The sequence below is a fragment of the Meleagris gallopavo genome, chromosome 5 (genome assembly GCF_000146605.3).
Source record: "Meleagris gallopavo isolate NT-WF06-2002-E0010 breed Aviagen turkey brand Nicholas breeding stock chromosome 5, Turkey_5.1, whole genome shotgun sequence".
Classification (NCBI taxonomy): domain Eukaryota; kingdom Metazoa; phylum Chordata; class Aves; order Galliformes; family Phasianidae; genus Meleagris; species Meleagris gallopavo.
This window is the reverse complement of record NC_015015.2, coordinates 10,413,095-10,425,571: the sequence shown is the minus strand read 5'-3', so window position 1 is coordinate 10,425,571 and position 12,477 is coordinate 10,413,095. Positions and strand designations below refer to the sequence as shown.

The following is a 12,477-nucleotide window of genomic DNA, read 5'->3' as shown; positions in this document are numbered from 1 at the left end:
GGGGGGGGGAGGGGAGGGGAGGGATGGGGGAGGTTGCATGGGGGGACGAGGGTCCCGGCCCTACAGTGCTGGCTGCGTGCCCCTGCCCACGGTAAAACCCGCCTAGGGGGGATGCTTTGGGGCAGGGTCCTGCGCGGTGTGGGGGTGGCTGCCCTGGGGAGGGGGAGAGGGAAGAGCGTGGGGTCCCGGTGGGAGTCGTTGTGCTGCAGCTGTGGGTGAGTGGGGAGAGGACTGCTGCGGGTGCGCCTGTTGGTTTCTCACACAGGCAAGGAGCCCCTTTCCGTCCCCCCTATTTCCAGATCCCCTTCTCTTTTTCCCATCCCTCGCCCCTTCCCCCATCGCCTTCCCTTCCGGGTGCCTCCATAACCGGGATGCTGCGCTCTCGGCGCCATGCGTGACTCGCACTTTGTACTTCGAGGGAAGTGGGCGTCTGGAGAAAGCGATTCGTGGATGTGTGATCCATAAAGATTTTGAGCTCAGATTCTAAGGGACAGATAGGCTGAGCCCTGTATGTGGTTTCTCTGAGGATGTATGTTCAAGGGAATTAAAAGACTGAGTGCTAGGACAACAAATTTTTATGGGTAAATAAAACTAACCTCTGTGCAGGTGCACTGATCTGGATTCTGTTAGCCGTCACCTTCTTGCCTAGTTACAGAAATACTGTTCAATTGCAGATAATGAACATTTAAAAAACAATTCTTACTTAAAAATAAAAATTCTACCCCCTGCCACTTCTTCTACCCCCATTCCTACCCTTTTTCTTATCTCTTGCCCTCTCCATTGCAGTCTAGCTGCTGCTGTTCCAGCCCTAGCAGGGTTTATGCAGAGGGCTATAAGAAAGTAGGGGACAGACTCTTTAGCAGGGTCTGTTGTGACAGGACAAGAGGGAATGGTTTCAAACCAAAAGAGGGGAGATTTAGAATGGGTATAAGCAAGAAGTTTTTCACAATAAGGACGGTGAGGCACTGGTGTGGGTTGCCCAGAGAGGTGGTGGGTGCCCCATCACTGGAGATGTTCAAGTTCAGGCAGGATGGGGCTCTGAGCATTTGATCTAGTGTAGGTGTCCCTGTTCATTGCAGGGGAGTTGGACCAGATGGCCTATAAGGGTCCCTTCCAGCACAAACAATTCCATCATTCAGTTTGCTTCTGGATCAGTCTCACGACATGGAGGTGTCTTCAGGACCCCTTTACTTTGGGATCACTTCCATATCTACAGGCTGGAGAAAACCTCCTTCCCCAAACAACCCATGACTGATAATGGATGCAAAGAGGTTGTTCCTGTTCCTGAAAAGCTCCTTTGGTTCTAACCTTGTAGTCCAACAGAAAAACCTAGACCTCTGATTTTTATATATCTCAGGCCTCAGAAGGATGGAACCATCAGAGAAGCAGCATGAGGATGCAGTGGCTTTCATGCTGCAGGGCAAAAAGTGCCCCCCAAAGAAGAATGGTGTCACAGGTGGGTGAGTGCCTGCATGCCAACAAGGGGGGGATTTCTTATCAAGCCATGCTAGTTTCACACAAAATGGGCACTCACTGGAGTTCAGTTTGAACAGATCTGACACCTTGAAGTTAATTGGGAACAACTGTTTTGAAATGAGGCCTCAAGCTGTAAAAAACAAAACAAAAACAAAACAAAATGAAAAGCAAACAAAGAAAAACCCAGGCCCATGTTTTATTTGAAATTCCGTGAATGGTATCTGGGAAGATGGTGGGTTTCCATACAAGTGTGAAGCTGAGTCAGGGCTCCATCATCCTGCCTGTAACTGTGGACATTGCAGACATCCCTGTCTGAGCCAGCTGGCTGGTGGCAACAAGCATGGGCACCTCAAGACATGAACCCTTCAGCATTTGTTTGGAATGAGGAAAACTGCACATTTTGATCCCCCTTCCCACTGCCTGAGGCGAGTATGGAGTTTACTGGCCCAGATGGAGACCCAGCCAATGCCTGAGCTTACCTGGACTGAGGAGTATTTTTCTCTTCACTTGCTTAAAATTCAGAGCACAGGAGCCACAATTTTGGCAGCCCGGTTAAAATACTTGGCCTTGATTTTACGAAAAGCCAGTGGGCAACTTTACTCTGGGTATGACAAAGGACAGGTTTGCATTTGCAAAGTCCAGAAGAAAATTCCTGAAGGTCTCTGTGCTGTGTTGCTATGATTGCACTCGTGCCAAACCACCTATGACTTTTGGATATGGGCAGTGTTCTTGAAAGGTGCTCACTGGGGCTGGGTGCTGGGTTGTACTCCAGTCTGAGATCATTTCTTCCCTTCCCAGGCTGGATTCTGAGGAACCTCCAGAAGACCTTTCAGAGGCCGACCTCCCTGCAGCTCTCTTCTCCCATGGCTTTTTCTCAGTGTTGCACAGGTAGGTGAGGCCATTGAATGTCTCCATGGCTGCCAATACAATGAGGTTTCTTGAGTTCTGTTTTTTTTCTGTTCTTTGTTTTTTGAGCCTTATGGTCACTTTTTCTTTCTTTTTTTCTCCCTTAACACAGTATTCTCTGTGCTGCTTTGTTTTGGCACAGTCCACCTAAAAGACATTTTGAGAGCAGAGATGTGTTGAAATCGTACTCATTTAAGCACACGACTGTCTCAGTCTGTTCTTCAGACATGTTCTGGCTCTCATTCTGGTCTTCAGCAATGTGTGAAGTTGCCCAGATCCAGGAAGGACTGTGATCAGGTGTCAGGTCACTGCAGTAATTCTATCCCAAGGGAATGCTGGATGGATCACCTCCCAGGCACATCAGCTGCTCACGGCATCACTTCAGTGTTGGGCAGAGGTGTTAGCTGTTGGCTTTTCCAAGGGTAGGGACTAAGGTACATTCTGTGTTACGTGCCTGTGATGGAAGTGGGAGAAGTCCTTGTGAGAAGTGAGATCTGAGCTTAGGGCTCCTCACTCATGAGTACGACTTCTCATCAATGGAGGCTGAGGTTCAGGAAGTAGATGTTCCTGCTGCTCATGAAAGCACTCAAGTGTGTATGCCTATACTATATGTATAGTGTGTATGCCTATACTAACTTGTATTATTCCTACAGCCTCTTGTCCAAACCTGATAGTAAGTAGAAGTGAGGCCCATGAAGAGAAGCACGGGGATGTGGTATCTGTTGCCCTTCAGCGTGGTGGGACTCGCTGCTCCTTATTGCCAGCATCAGCAGGAGATGGCTGCTCCGACAACACAGCACTCCGGGGCTGGTGGAGCAGTCTGCAGGTCCAGGTGAACACTTAAAGTGTATTTGTGCTTCCATCCATGGGAATGGGCTGGGTGTCTGGGATGATGATGTGCAAGGCCTTTGGAGTCTCTATTATCTACTGATGCGTTGGAGTCTAAATGCCAGCTCATGTCTCCTTGCCCCCTTGCAGCTGGAGAAATGAGTTTCTGCTGACTCACCCATCCTTTCCTGTTTTGCAGATGGCATCCTGTTCCTGTGCCTTCAGACCCAGTCTCACATCTCCTTCTCCTCTGCCTTGTTCGGCAGGCTCCCCTTCCAAGGCCAAGCTCTCCAGCCTCTTCTCCCTCTTCTCACCACCATCGCGAATCTCTGAGCCTGATTACAGCTCTCTGCCTTGTGCTGGCTCCAAGAAGTCTAGCAGAGGGAGCTGGAAGAAGAGCTCTCATTGTGAAGAGCCCCCTGGTCCCAAATTAGAAGAATCTGCACATTTCCCCTTCACAGGACCCATAATTGCTCAGATAACTGACTACATCTACTTGGGGAACCTCAATGCAGCCTACAGCGGCCGGGCGCTGTGCACAAATGGCATTGACAGCATCATTGACATGAGCAGCCTGCCCAGTGACCACAGCCTGAGCATCATCCCCTGCACCTGTGGGAGGGGAGGATTCAGGCACAACTGGTCACGCCTCAGGGTTGACATCCAGGCTTTCCTGCATGGAAATCTTCGTGAAATAAGACAGCCATGCTTCCTGGTCATCAACGAGTGCATTGAAGCCTTGATGGAGAAAGGGAAGCGTGTTCTCATTCACTGCAGGGATGGTTACTCCTTAGGCCCTACCTGTGTCATCCAATACCTGATGGTCAAGCACAGCATGAGATTGCTAGCAGCCTATGAGCTTGTGAGGGCACGGTACCTACTGAAAATCCAAGAGTGCCATCAGGACCTACTGGTGGGTTTGGAGATGTCCCTGCAGCCTGGTGGTGTCAATGTAGCATGCCTGAAGCACTCCCTGTCAAGAAAGATGGCATGGAGCTAAACAGGCATAGTGGCTGAAGAAGAAAAGCCAAAAGGAAAATAGCCTTAACTCCATCTCATGAGTAAATTAGATGATTGTCAGTGTGGGGTCTGTAGGACAGTGCTGACAAGATGCATAGGTGGTGGCCTTTCTTTGCAGTTCTTAGAGGCTGGTACTGGCAGAAGTATAGCATGGGGAGCTCTTAGGGACACATTAGAGGGAAAGGGAAAAAGATTCATTTAAGCATAGGCTGAAGGTTCTTCAGGAAATCCCCTGTGCTCCAGGTTGAAGAAAACTTTTCTTGGGAACTTTTGTTCCTAAGGTGCAAGTACATATCACCTCCGTGTCAGGGGGTTAGAACTGCATGATCTTTTAAGGTCCCTAACCCTAACCCAAGCCATTTTATAATTCTATGTGCCTCAGTCTCATATTCTTTTTGGGAAAGAGGAACCAGCCACTGGATTGCTCAGTTGTTCTGTCTGAGCTTTTACTGTGAGCACAGTTGCTGTTGGGCTGCTGGGCTTGGTTTTTTGTTTTTTTTTTTTTTTTTGCCAACAGTATCTTCCATGGAAATTAGACGTAGTCATCTGGTGTCATGTTGGACTAGTCACTGCATAGTCCCTGTCCACTTGGTGCTAGTAGGATGCCGAAGGGAAGAAAATCAGTGTAAAGGTGGGGAGATGGCTATGAGAGGCAGCTTGCATGGATCCATCAGCCCAGTGCTTCCATCATGTGGTGGTTCTCTGGAGGAACCTGGTCCAGAAGTGTCACACTTGAGTGTCTACAACACAGTGCAGAACCTCCTGTAAGTGCGAACCTTTGTTTCTGAGCAGCTTTGCAGGCTGGTGGAAGTGCTCTGAGATTGGTGGCCCATGTCCCCGGTGCATTGCTCTAGCATGAGGGGAGGGGAGCAAGGGATTGAGTCTAGTCATCTACTCCTTGGGAAAGGTACCCAAACTTGAACACTGTGTCCACTCTTGGTTCCCATGCAACGCTCGTGTTCGTGTTTCATGTTCACAGAGCTAAGACAGCTGATTGCTCCCAGTCTTCCCTGAAGGACTTGCCTGAAGTTTGCTTATGCTCTCCTTGGGTTTTTCTGCAAGGAACTCATTCATCTGTCACTCAAGCACCTGCATTACTTCACTTGGAAACCTCTGTTTCTCTTCATGTTAACTATTGCTTTGTGTTTTTTCATTTTTTTATTTTTCTTCCTGCTGCTCACTGGGTTTCTTCCTCATTCTAGGTCTAGGGCCCCTTTCTTTTTTTGGAGGACTGCTGCCCTGTGGTTTAACCTCTTTGCAAGGCAGCTCCAGGGAAATGTGTTTGCAGACTGAGAGGTTCAGCCCTTTGCTCACCCTATTACCACATCGCACCTCTAGGACTCCTGTATCTTACAGACAAATCTGCTAACCAACATTTGGTTCATGGGACTTTTCTTTATGTTCTTTCAACCCACTCTCTGCACTGACCTGAAGCAATGAAGTGAAAGGAGAGCTGCAATCTGGAGGACTCGGTGGTAGACAGCAGTGCATGTAGTTCTGTAGAGAGCTGGGGAAAATGACTGGAGAATCTTTGGAAAGGGTAATAAAGAGATGGTTTAACTTTAGAGCCAAATGTGGCCTATGGATTTGGTACTGAAGTAAAAGTGAAGTGGCTGAATTTCTCCTCAGTGGGTGGATGCTGCTCCTGGCTGCTGAGGGTGGCTGCTGTCTGTTTCTGAATGTACTTTAATCTCTATTTTTCTGAGAAACTGGCTTGAACTGGGAGAGGCAGGCAACTTAAGAGGATCTGCAGGGTGATACCTCTCATCTACAGGCTGTGAAGTGAAACCAAGAGTCCTGATGTAGCGGAGTTGTGATTTCACTACCCAAACCATCTAGCTCTCAACATTTCAGCGTGGCTAATCCTGAGCAGACCCAGCCTTGCCCAAACAGGTCACCAGTTCCCATCTCGAGCTTAGTTTTTTTTTACAGTATCTGCTGTGCTGTGTGCATGATGCTACAGGAAGTTTGCAGCAGCATGTTTGCTGCTATCTGTAACATCCAAGAAAAAAATTTGTCGCAGCCACATCTGAATTAGCTTAAAACCCTTTGGCTGACAGGGGAGGGAGCGCCTGGGCTGTGGGAGGAGGACAAGAGCTGTTTGGGCTCTTGTCTCCATGGGATCCCCTACACACACACGCTACATCTGCTGTGGATAGGGCTGGTGAATATTTCCAGTGCCATTTCCATCCGCCTCTCGTTTTTGCCGTGGGTATGTGGGTCTGGGGTGCACCTCAGCAGCTTTGGGGTTGCTTCACTTGCTGGTAGCATGGGGCTACCCAGCAGCAGCTCCATAGCTTTGAGCGGTTTTGTTTTTTCTTAATAAAAACTTAACATCTAATGTTAAAATATTTTACGTGGGGAGAAGCTGCAAATATTTTCCTGTATGGTGACTGAGGTTAAAAGAAGATGCTAGCACTGAATGGCTTGCTCAGGGATGGCTCTCCTACATGCTGCTGATGGCTGAATGCTGGTGGGGTGATGCGTATGCTGCGGGTTCCTTCCAGCCAGCGCTCCCCAAGGGCAGAGCTGCTCCTCTCCTGCAGTGCTGCCTGGTCTGTCCCAGCCAAGGGAGGTGCATGGGGGCTCTTGCACACCATTGGTCTGAGAAGGTCTCCATGCCCTTAAAGAGAAGGTGGATTTTCTGCTGAGCCACCCGAGAAGCCCTTTTATACCTCCTTCCCGGCCAGCTGCTTGCGGCTTGCCAGTCAGTCCTGGCCGGCCAGCGGGGCTCTCTTTCCTTCTCCGGATTTGGGTGAGCCCTTATGCATGTCTCTTACTGACCAGCTTGCTCTTACTGGGGTGGCAGGGAGGCAGATTTGCTCACCTGAATGTTGGGGAGGTAAATGCTGGGTGAGATGAGCTGCTTGGAGAGATGGGGGTGCTGATAAATCCACCTCTGTCCTGTGCCGGTCAGAGGGTCTGTGCATCGGGAGCTCTCCCTCTGCCTTTCCCAGCTGCCTTCTTTCCCTTTGGTTTATCCTCACTTGGTTTTGCGCTCTGCTTTCATCTCCCTAACTGCTCCCCAGTAGGAAAAAGCATCCTCCACTGTAGCAACTTCAATTCTCCCCATTTGCACCCCTCCCTCTGCCTGCTGCGTGCAGCTCCTTCCTCCCCAGATTGCTCCTCAGCACCCGAGTTTCCGTAATTCAAAGGCTGGAGTCCCTGTTACTGACCATACCTTGCTATGGGGCTGATCTGGCATTGCTCCCCCATGCCCTTTGCGCTTTCAGTGTGGGTACGCAGATATGGGAATGCCAGCAAAAATAGCTCCTGCTCCTTATCCACCTGTGGTGACTTTTGCCTCGCGCCGCACCAACCTCCCTGAGTCATGGGGCCTGGCTGCATCTGAGGAGACAGCTGCAGCTCCTTGTGCAGCTCCCCAGCCATTTTTAGAAGCACTTTTCCTCCCCCCGCTCTTCCCAGCAATGTGTTGTGCCCGCACATTTTCCAGGATAAGGTTTCCTCGGGGAGCTTGGCCCTGCAGTCTTTACCTCCTCCTTGGCCAACGACCGCCGTTAACATTTTGCCTCCCAGGTCTGCAGATTGCTGTCTATTAGGGCGTTCACTTCTCTATAAAGGACTGGCTTCATTTGGGTTTGGCCAGTGCTCCTGCTGTACCCATCGGTGGGTATGAGCAGGAAACACTGCTCTGATAAGTAAAGCTGCATTTATGGGGAAGAATTGGCATCAAAAGGAACCTTTCCCTGAGAAATCTCTCCATGCTTTTGCCAACTCAGCAATAGCTTTCAGCACCGTGTTTCATTATCTGTGCTGAGCTTTCTCCCCTGCCCCATGCAACGTACACATGTGCTGGCAATCCTTGTCACCTATGGTCACTGCCTGGCTCTGTTCCCTATGCCAGAAGCTTCCCCAGTCTTTGGGATGATTCTTGACCATGACGGTGTCAGTGCAGTTCTCCTCCGTTGGTAGACAACAAGATAGAAGCCTAAAATATTTGTGTTGAGTTTGCTACAGGCCTTTAACGTGAGGACTGTATGAAAGAACAACAGATGTATAATAGCTTTTTTCCTCCTTCTTCATTGTGTAAAGTGGCATATTGTCGAGTCAAGGAAAAAACAAGCCTATAGGGAGCACTATCACAATCTCTCTTTTTCCAGCCACGTGCACTTGTCCCAGTGCACGTCTGGCTGTGAGCTGGCACATGTTTACCTTTCATCCACTGACTGCAGCTCAGTTTCCTCTGTGATGGAAATTTGAAGAAGTTGGGAAATACAAGCAAAGCTGTTGTTCCTCTTTTTGGTGTCTGGGGGAATCTTGTTTTGTTCTTAAACCCAAGAAAACCAATGCTAGCATGAATAATTGTGAATTATTTTGGTTCTTGTTGCAGGTTCACAACCATCTAAAGCAAGATGTCTGAGTAAGTTCCCATTTTCTGTCTCCAGTATGTTGCTGGTGTTCAAACTTTTGTTCAGCTGCCAACTTTTACATACATACTCCTCTGCTTGTTTCCAATGAGGATGCTAACTGCCTTCTTCTCCCCTTTCTCTTCCTTCCCTTTCTCGCCCATCTGCTCTCCCTGCACAGTGAAGAGGTAAGTGTGTCCTGATGGGCTTTTCCCTTTCACAGAGCTCATAGCATTGATCCTCGCTTTGTAGTTCCTCTGTAGCAAAAGCAGTTGTAGAGTGGTGGGAGGAAAGAATGTCCCATGACCTGGCTTTCTGATGCCTTTTGGAGAAGAAGGGAAGGACGAGCAAAATCCCTTTTGAAGGGTCTTTTTTGGCACTTGGATGCTTTCCCCCTTTCCTGCTTCCCTAGCTGGCCACGAGATGGTGCTGGGAAGCGCTGCCCAAACAACTCGAGGGCTGCATCTCGTTTGTCAGCAGCGGGGATGCAAAAAATCCCACCTATGGTGCTGATATGCAATGGATGCATTGGGTGCCCACTAGCTCAGTGACCCAGGGAAGGCTAGGAAGGCACTCTGAGACAAGGTAGCACTTTTCAGAAGGAGAACAAGCCCTGGGCTTGGAGACCTCGAGGAATCTGAGCAAGATTCCTCTGGTTAATGGTGCATGATGTCTCTAAGCTAGACAAAGATGAAGCTGGTTTGGGGACCAAATGTGTGACAAGCTGTGGGATTGTGTAGGCAAGAGGAAAAGATGAAGGAATGCATCATAACTTACCTTGTTCTCATTTTTCCCTGCTGCAGAAAAAGAGGAGGGCAGCCACTGCCCGGCGGCAGCACCTGAAGGTACGTGGCACTGCTGGGGCTGGGCAAGGTATGTCCCAACCATCCCATCTCTCATCCAGCCATTGACACTCTCCTGTCTGGGAAAGGCCATGATGCACAATGTGGAGTTTCCCATACCCCTTTCTGCACCTTACCAGGTCGCACAGCAAGACTCTGGTGTGGGGGGAGGCTGGGGTCAGCATCATCCTGAGTTTCCCAGAAGTCCCCATGAATCCCCTTTGCTCAGAGATGCTGGTATTTTGGACATGGAGAGCTCCCATCCTGTTCTTCTCCTTTGCCCCAAACCCATGTTGATCTCCCTCCTGCTGCTTTCCAGAGTGCTATGCTCCAGCTTGCTGCCACTGAAATAGAGAAGGAAGCAGCTGCTAAAGAAGTGGAAAAACAAAACTATCTGGCAGAGCATTGCCCTCCTCTGTCCCTCCCAGGATCCATGCAGGAACTTCAGGTAAAGATTTCTTTCTCCAGTTCAGAATGTATAGGGCTCCACCCCACAGACTGCTGCATTTAGATTGTCCTTCCCATCTTGGCCATTTCCCATCCCTGGGTGCCTTCCTTCACTGTGGAGGCAGAGACAGGGATTGGCATCTCTGGGATGTGTTGGGTGGTAGATGGCAGTACAAGGACACGAGGGCAGTATTTGTGTGAAGGTGGTTGCTCAAAGACCAGAAGCTGGGTTGCAAAATACCTTTCATCATCTGCAATTGGTTGGTATTGAGTGGTGGTTTGATCCTTTTTTAGCCTTTGAGATTAACAGAGAGATAGAGGGGTCTTTCAGAGACAGAGAAGGAAGTGGTCAGGAGAGAGGAATTGCATGGCGTGCTCTATTACTTAACATCTGTCTACTTTTCCTCCCAGGAACTGTGCAAAAAGCTTCATGCCAAGATAGATTCAGTGGATGAGGAAAGGTATGACACAGAGGTGAAGCTGCAGAAGACTAACAAGGAGGTGAGCATCCACTGGGGCGTCCGGCTCATCCTTCGTTCCTCTCCATGCTGCTCACTGGTGCATGGTCTGTCTCACAAAACTCACGCTCTGCTCTTTCTGCCCACTTCTCTCTTCCCCACAGCTGGAGGACCTGAGCCAGAAGCTGTTTGACCTGAGGGGCAAGTTCAAGAGGCCACCCCTGCGCCGGGTGCGCATGTCTGCTGATGCCATGCTGCGTGCCCTGCTGGGATCCAAGCACAAGGTCAACATGGACCTCCGGGCCAACCTGAAGCAAGTCAAGAAGGAGGACACGGAGAAGGTACCACTTCCACTCCCATTAAGGCATAAGCTCCTGGCTTTTGGGAATGACATCTCCCTGCAGAATAGACTGGCAGAGCATGAGCTTATCTCAGTAATGTCCTTCCTGCCCCATGTTTCCTCCTCCAACTCCCATGCGGTTGTAAACACAGAGTCCAGCCCTGAAAGACATACAGCAGGGGTGGAACTGGGAGTCTCTAGCTAAGTTTTCCAGGAGAGGTGAAATGTTGAGCACTTGTGGTGAGGTTCCCGTGGGTGGATGGGCACTGTTTGGGTCAGTCGTTGCCCCATGGGTCCACCTCTTCATGCACACTTATCCCTTCTGCAGGAGAAGGACCTCCGTGATGTGGGTGACTGGAGGAAGAACATTGAGGAGAAATCTGGCATGGAGGGCAGGAAGAAGATGTTTGAGGCTGGCGAGTCCTAAGCACTGGTCTCTCCACTCTTGCCATTTCCACCCTCTTCCATCCCCTCCTGAGCATGGCCACGGCTGTGAGCATGGCCACCTCCCTGCCCTGAACCTCAACATGTCCTCACCATGCATTGAACCCACTGACTGGGTGCTGTTTCTCTGATTTTGTGAAGAGCTGCAGTCTGGAAGCAGCAGTGTAAATAAAGCTTTCATGGGAGAGGGGGATGTGGCCTGCCGTGGTGGGGCTGAGGGTGCTTAGGGCTGTGGGAACACACTGAGGACACCCATCTCCATTGGCGGGCTGCTTGACTTGATGGTCAGCAGCACAGGGAGTTCCCCCCCCTCCCTCTCTCTTGGCCTCCATCTTGTCATAGGGTAGAAAGGCCTCTCTTCTAAGCTGGAGATCCATTCTCTAACTCATAGCTCATGTCCCCCATTTCAGGAGCTTCCCTTCAGAAGCTACCAGGGCAGACAGAAGGGAGGGATGGAGACTGGGGGGTGGTGAGGAACCATCTTCCAGAGGAAGGAAACGGGTGAGATCATGCCACAGTGCTGTCGGCTGCTCTACCTCCTCCTGCTTCTGCTTCTTTTCTGAAGGAGGGGGGGTCTGTCGCTCAAGAGGTGGCTCCAATTTATCCTTGCATCAGAGTTTGTGCACGTGATGTTGTGCCGCGTTTCCTCTCCATGTCCTTCATCTGGCCCAGAGCAAGGAGCATCTTTCTTCCTTCTCTCTCTGGATTGAGACCTGCTGCAAAGGTCACAGTCTGAGCAGTCTCCAGAAGCTGTCCCCATCCAAACCACTTCCCTGGGCACCTTTCCTGGGCCAATAAGCTCTGCACCGTATCTTGAGGCACACAGCATCTCATGCAGCCCAGTTCTAGAGCTGGGGATAGACAGACCCCCTCTGCCGGGAGCTGAAGGGGTCTTACAGGGCTTTACTTCTTCTGTATATGAATAGGGTATTTGGGTTCTGCTTCCCTGTAGATAAAGATGAGTTCAAGCCCTGGGAAATTCCACTAGGCTGCCACGCTTGATGGCAGTGGTACCTGGCTCAAAGGGCAGCAGAAGATGAGGGGAAGGACTACTAAAATCATCTAGTCCGACCATCAACCCATCCCACCACGCCCCTAAGCCACATCACTCTTGATGGCAGTGGTACCTGGCTCAAAGGGCAGCAGAAGATGAGGGGAAGGACTACTAAAATCATCTAGTCCGACCATCAACCCATCCCACCACGCCCCTAAGCCACATCACTCAGTGCAACACTTATCCTTTTCTTGAATACCTCCAGGGACAGTGACTCCCCCACCTCCCTGGGCAGCGTGTTCCAACACCTCGAGCAGGGAAGGAATGTTCTAGAACAAGATGTGAAGGGTGATAG

The 12,477-nt window shown here is 50.1% G+C and overlaps 2 protein-coding genes across 4 annotated transcripts; both read left to right on the top strand.

The window, feature by feature from the left end:
* Positions 1-10: 10 nt before the first annotated feature.
* LOC116216647 lies at positions 11-6,985 on the top strand. 2 transcript variants are annotated; one of them, XM_031553437.1, is made up of 5 exons: positions 11-91; positions 1,358-1,456; positions 2,275-2,364; positions 3,036-3,214; positions 3,410-6,985. In XM_031553437.1, the coding sequence occupies exons 2-5, from the start codon at positions 1,369-1,371 to the stop codon at positions 4,208-4,210; spliced, it is 1,158 nt and encodes a 385-aa protein (XP_031409297.1). In that variant the 5' UTR covers positions 11-91; positions 1,358-1,368; the 3' UTR covers positions 4,211-6,985. The 2 variants fall into 2 exon arrangements, with proteins under 2 accessions (XP_031409297.1, XP_031409296.1); XM_031553436.1 differs by lacking the exon at positions 11-91 and adding an exon at positions 1,075-1,271.
* On the top strand, positions 6,811-11,319 carry TNNI2 (troponin I2, fast skeletal type). Of its 2 annotated transcripts, none has more exons than XM_003206287.4 (8): positions 6,811-6,985; positions 8,582-8,611; positions 8,779-8,785; positions 9,401-9,442; positions 9,759-9,887; positions 10,298-10,387; positions 10,509-10,685; positions 11,013-11,319. In XM_003206287.4, the coding sequence occupies exons 2-8, from the start codon at positions 8,604-8,606 to the stop codon at positions 11,109-11,111; spliced, it is 552 nt and encodes a 183-aa protein (XP_003206335.1). In that variant the 5' UTR covers positions 6,811-6,985; positions 8,582-8,603; the 3' UTR covers positions 11,112-11,319. The 2 variants fall into 2 exon arrangements, with proteins under 2 accessions (XP_003206335.1, XP_003206336.1); XM_003206288.4 differs by lacking the exon at positions 6,811-6,985 and adding an exon at positions 7,777-7,857.
* Positions 11,320-12,477: the final 1,158 nt, after the last annotated feature.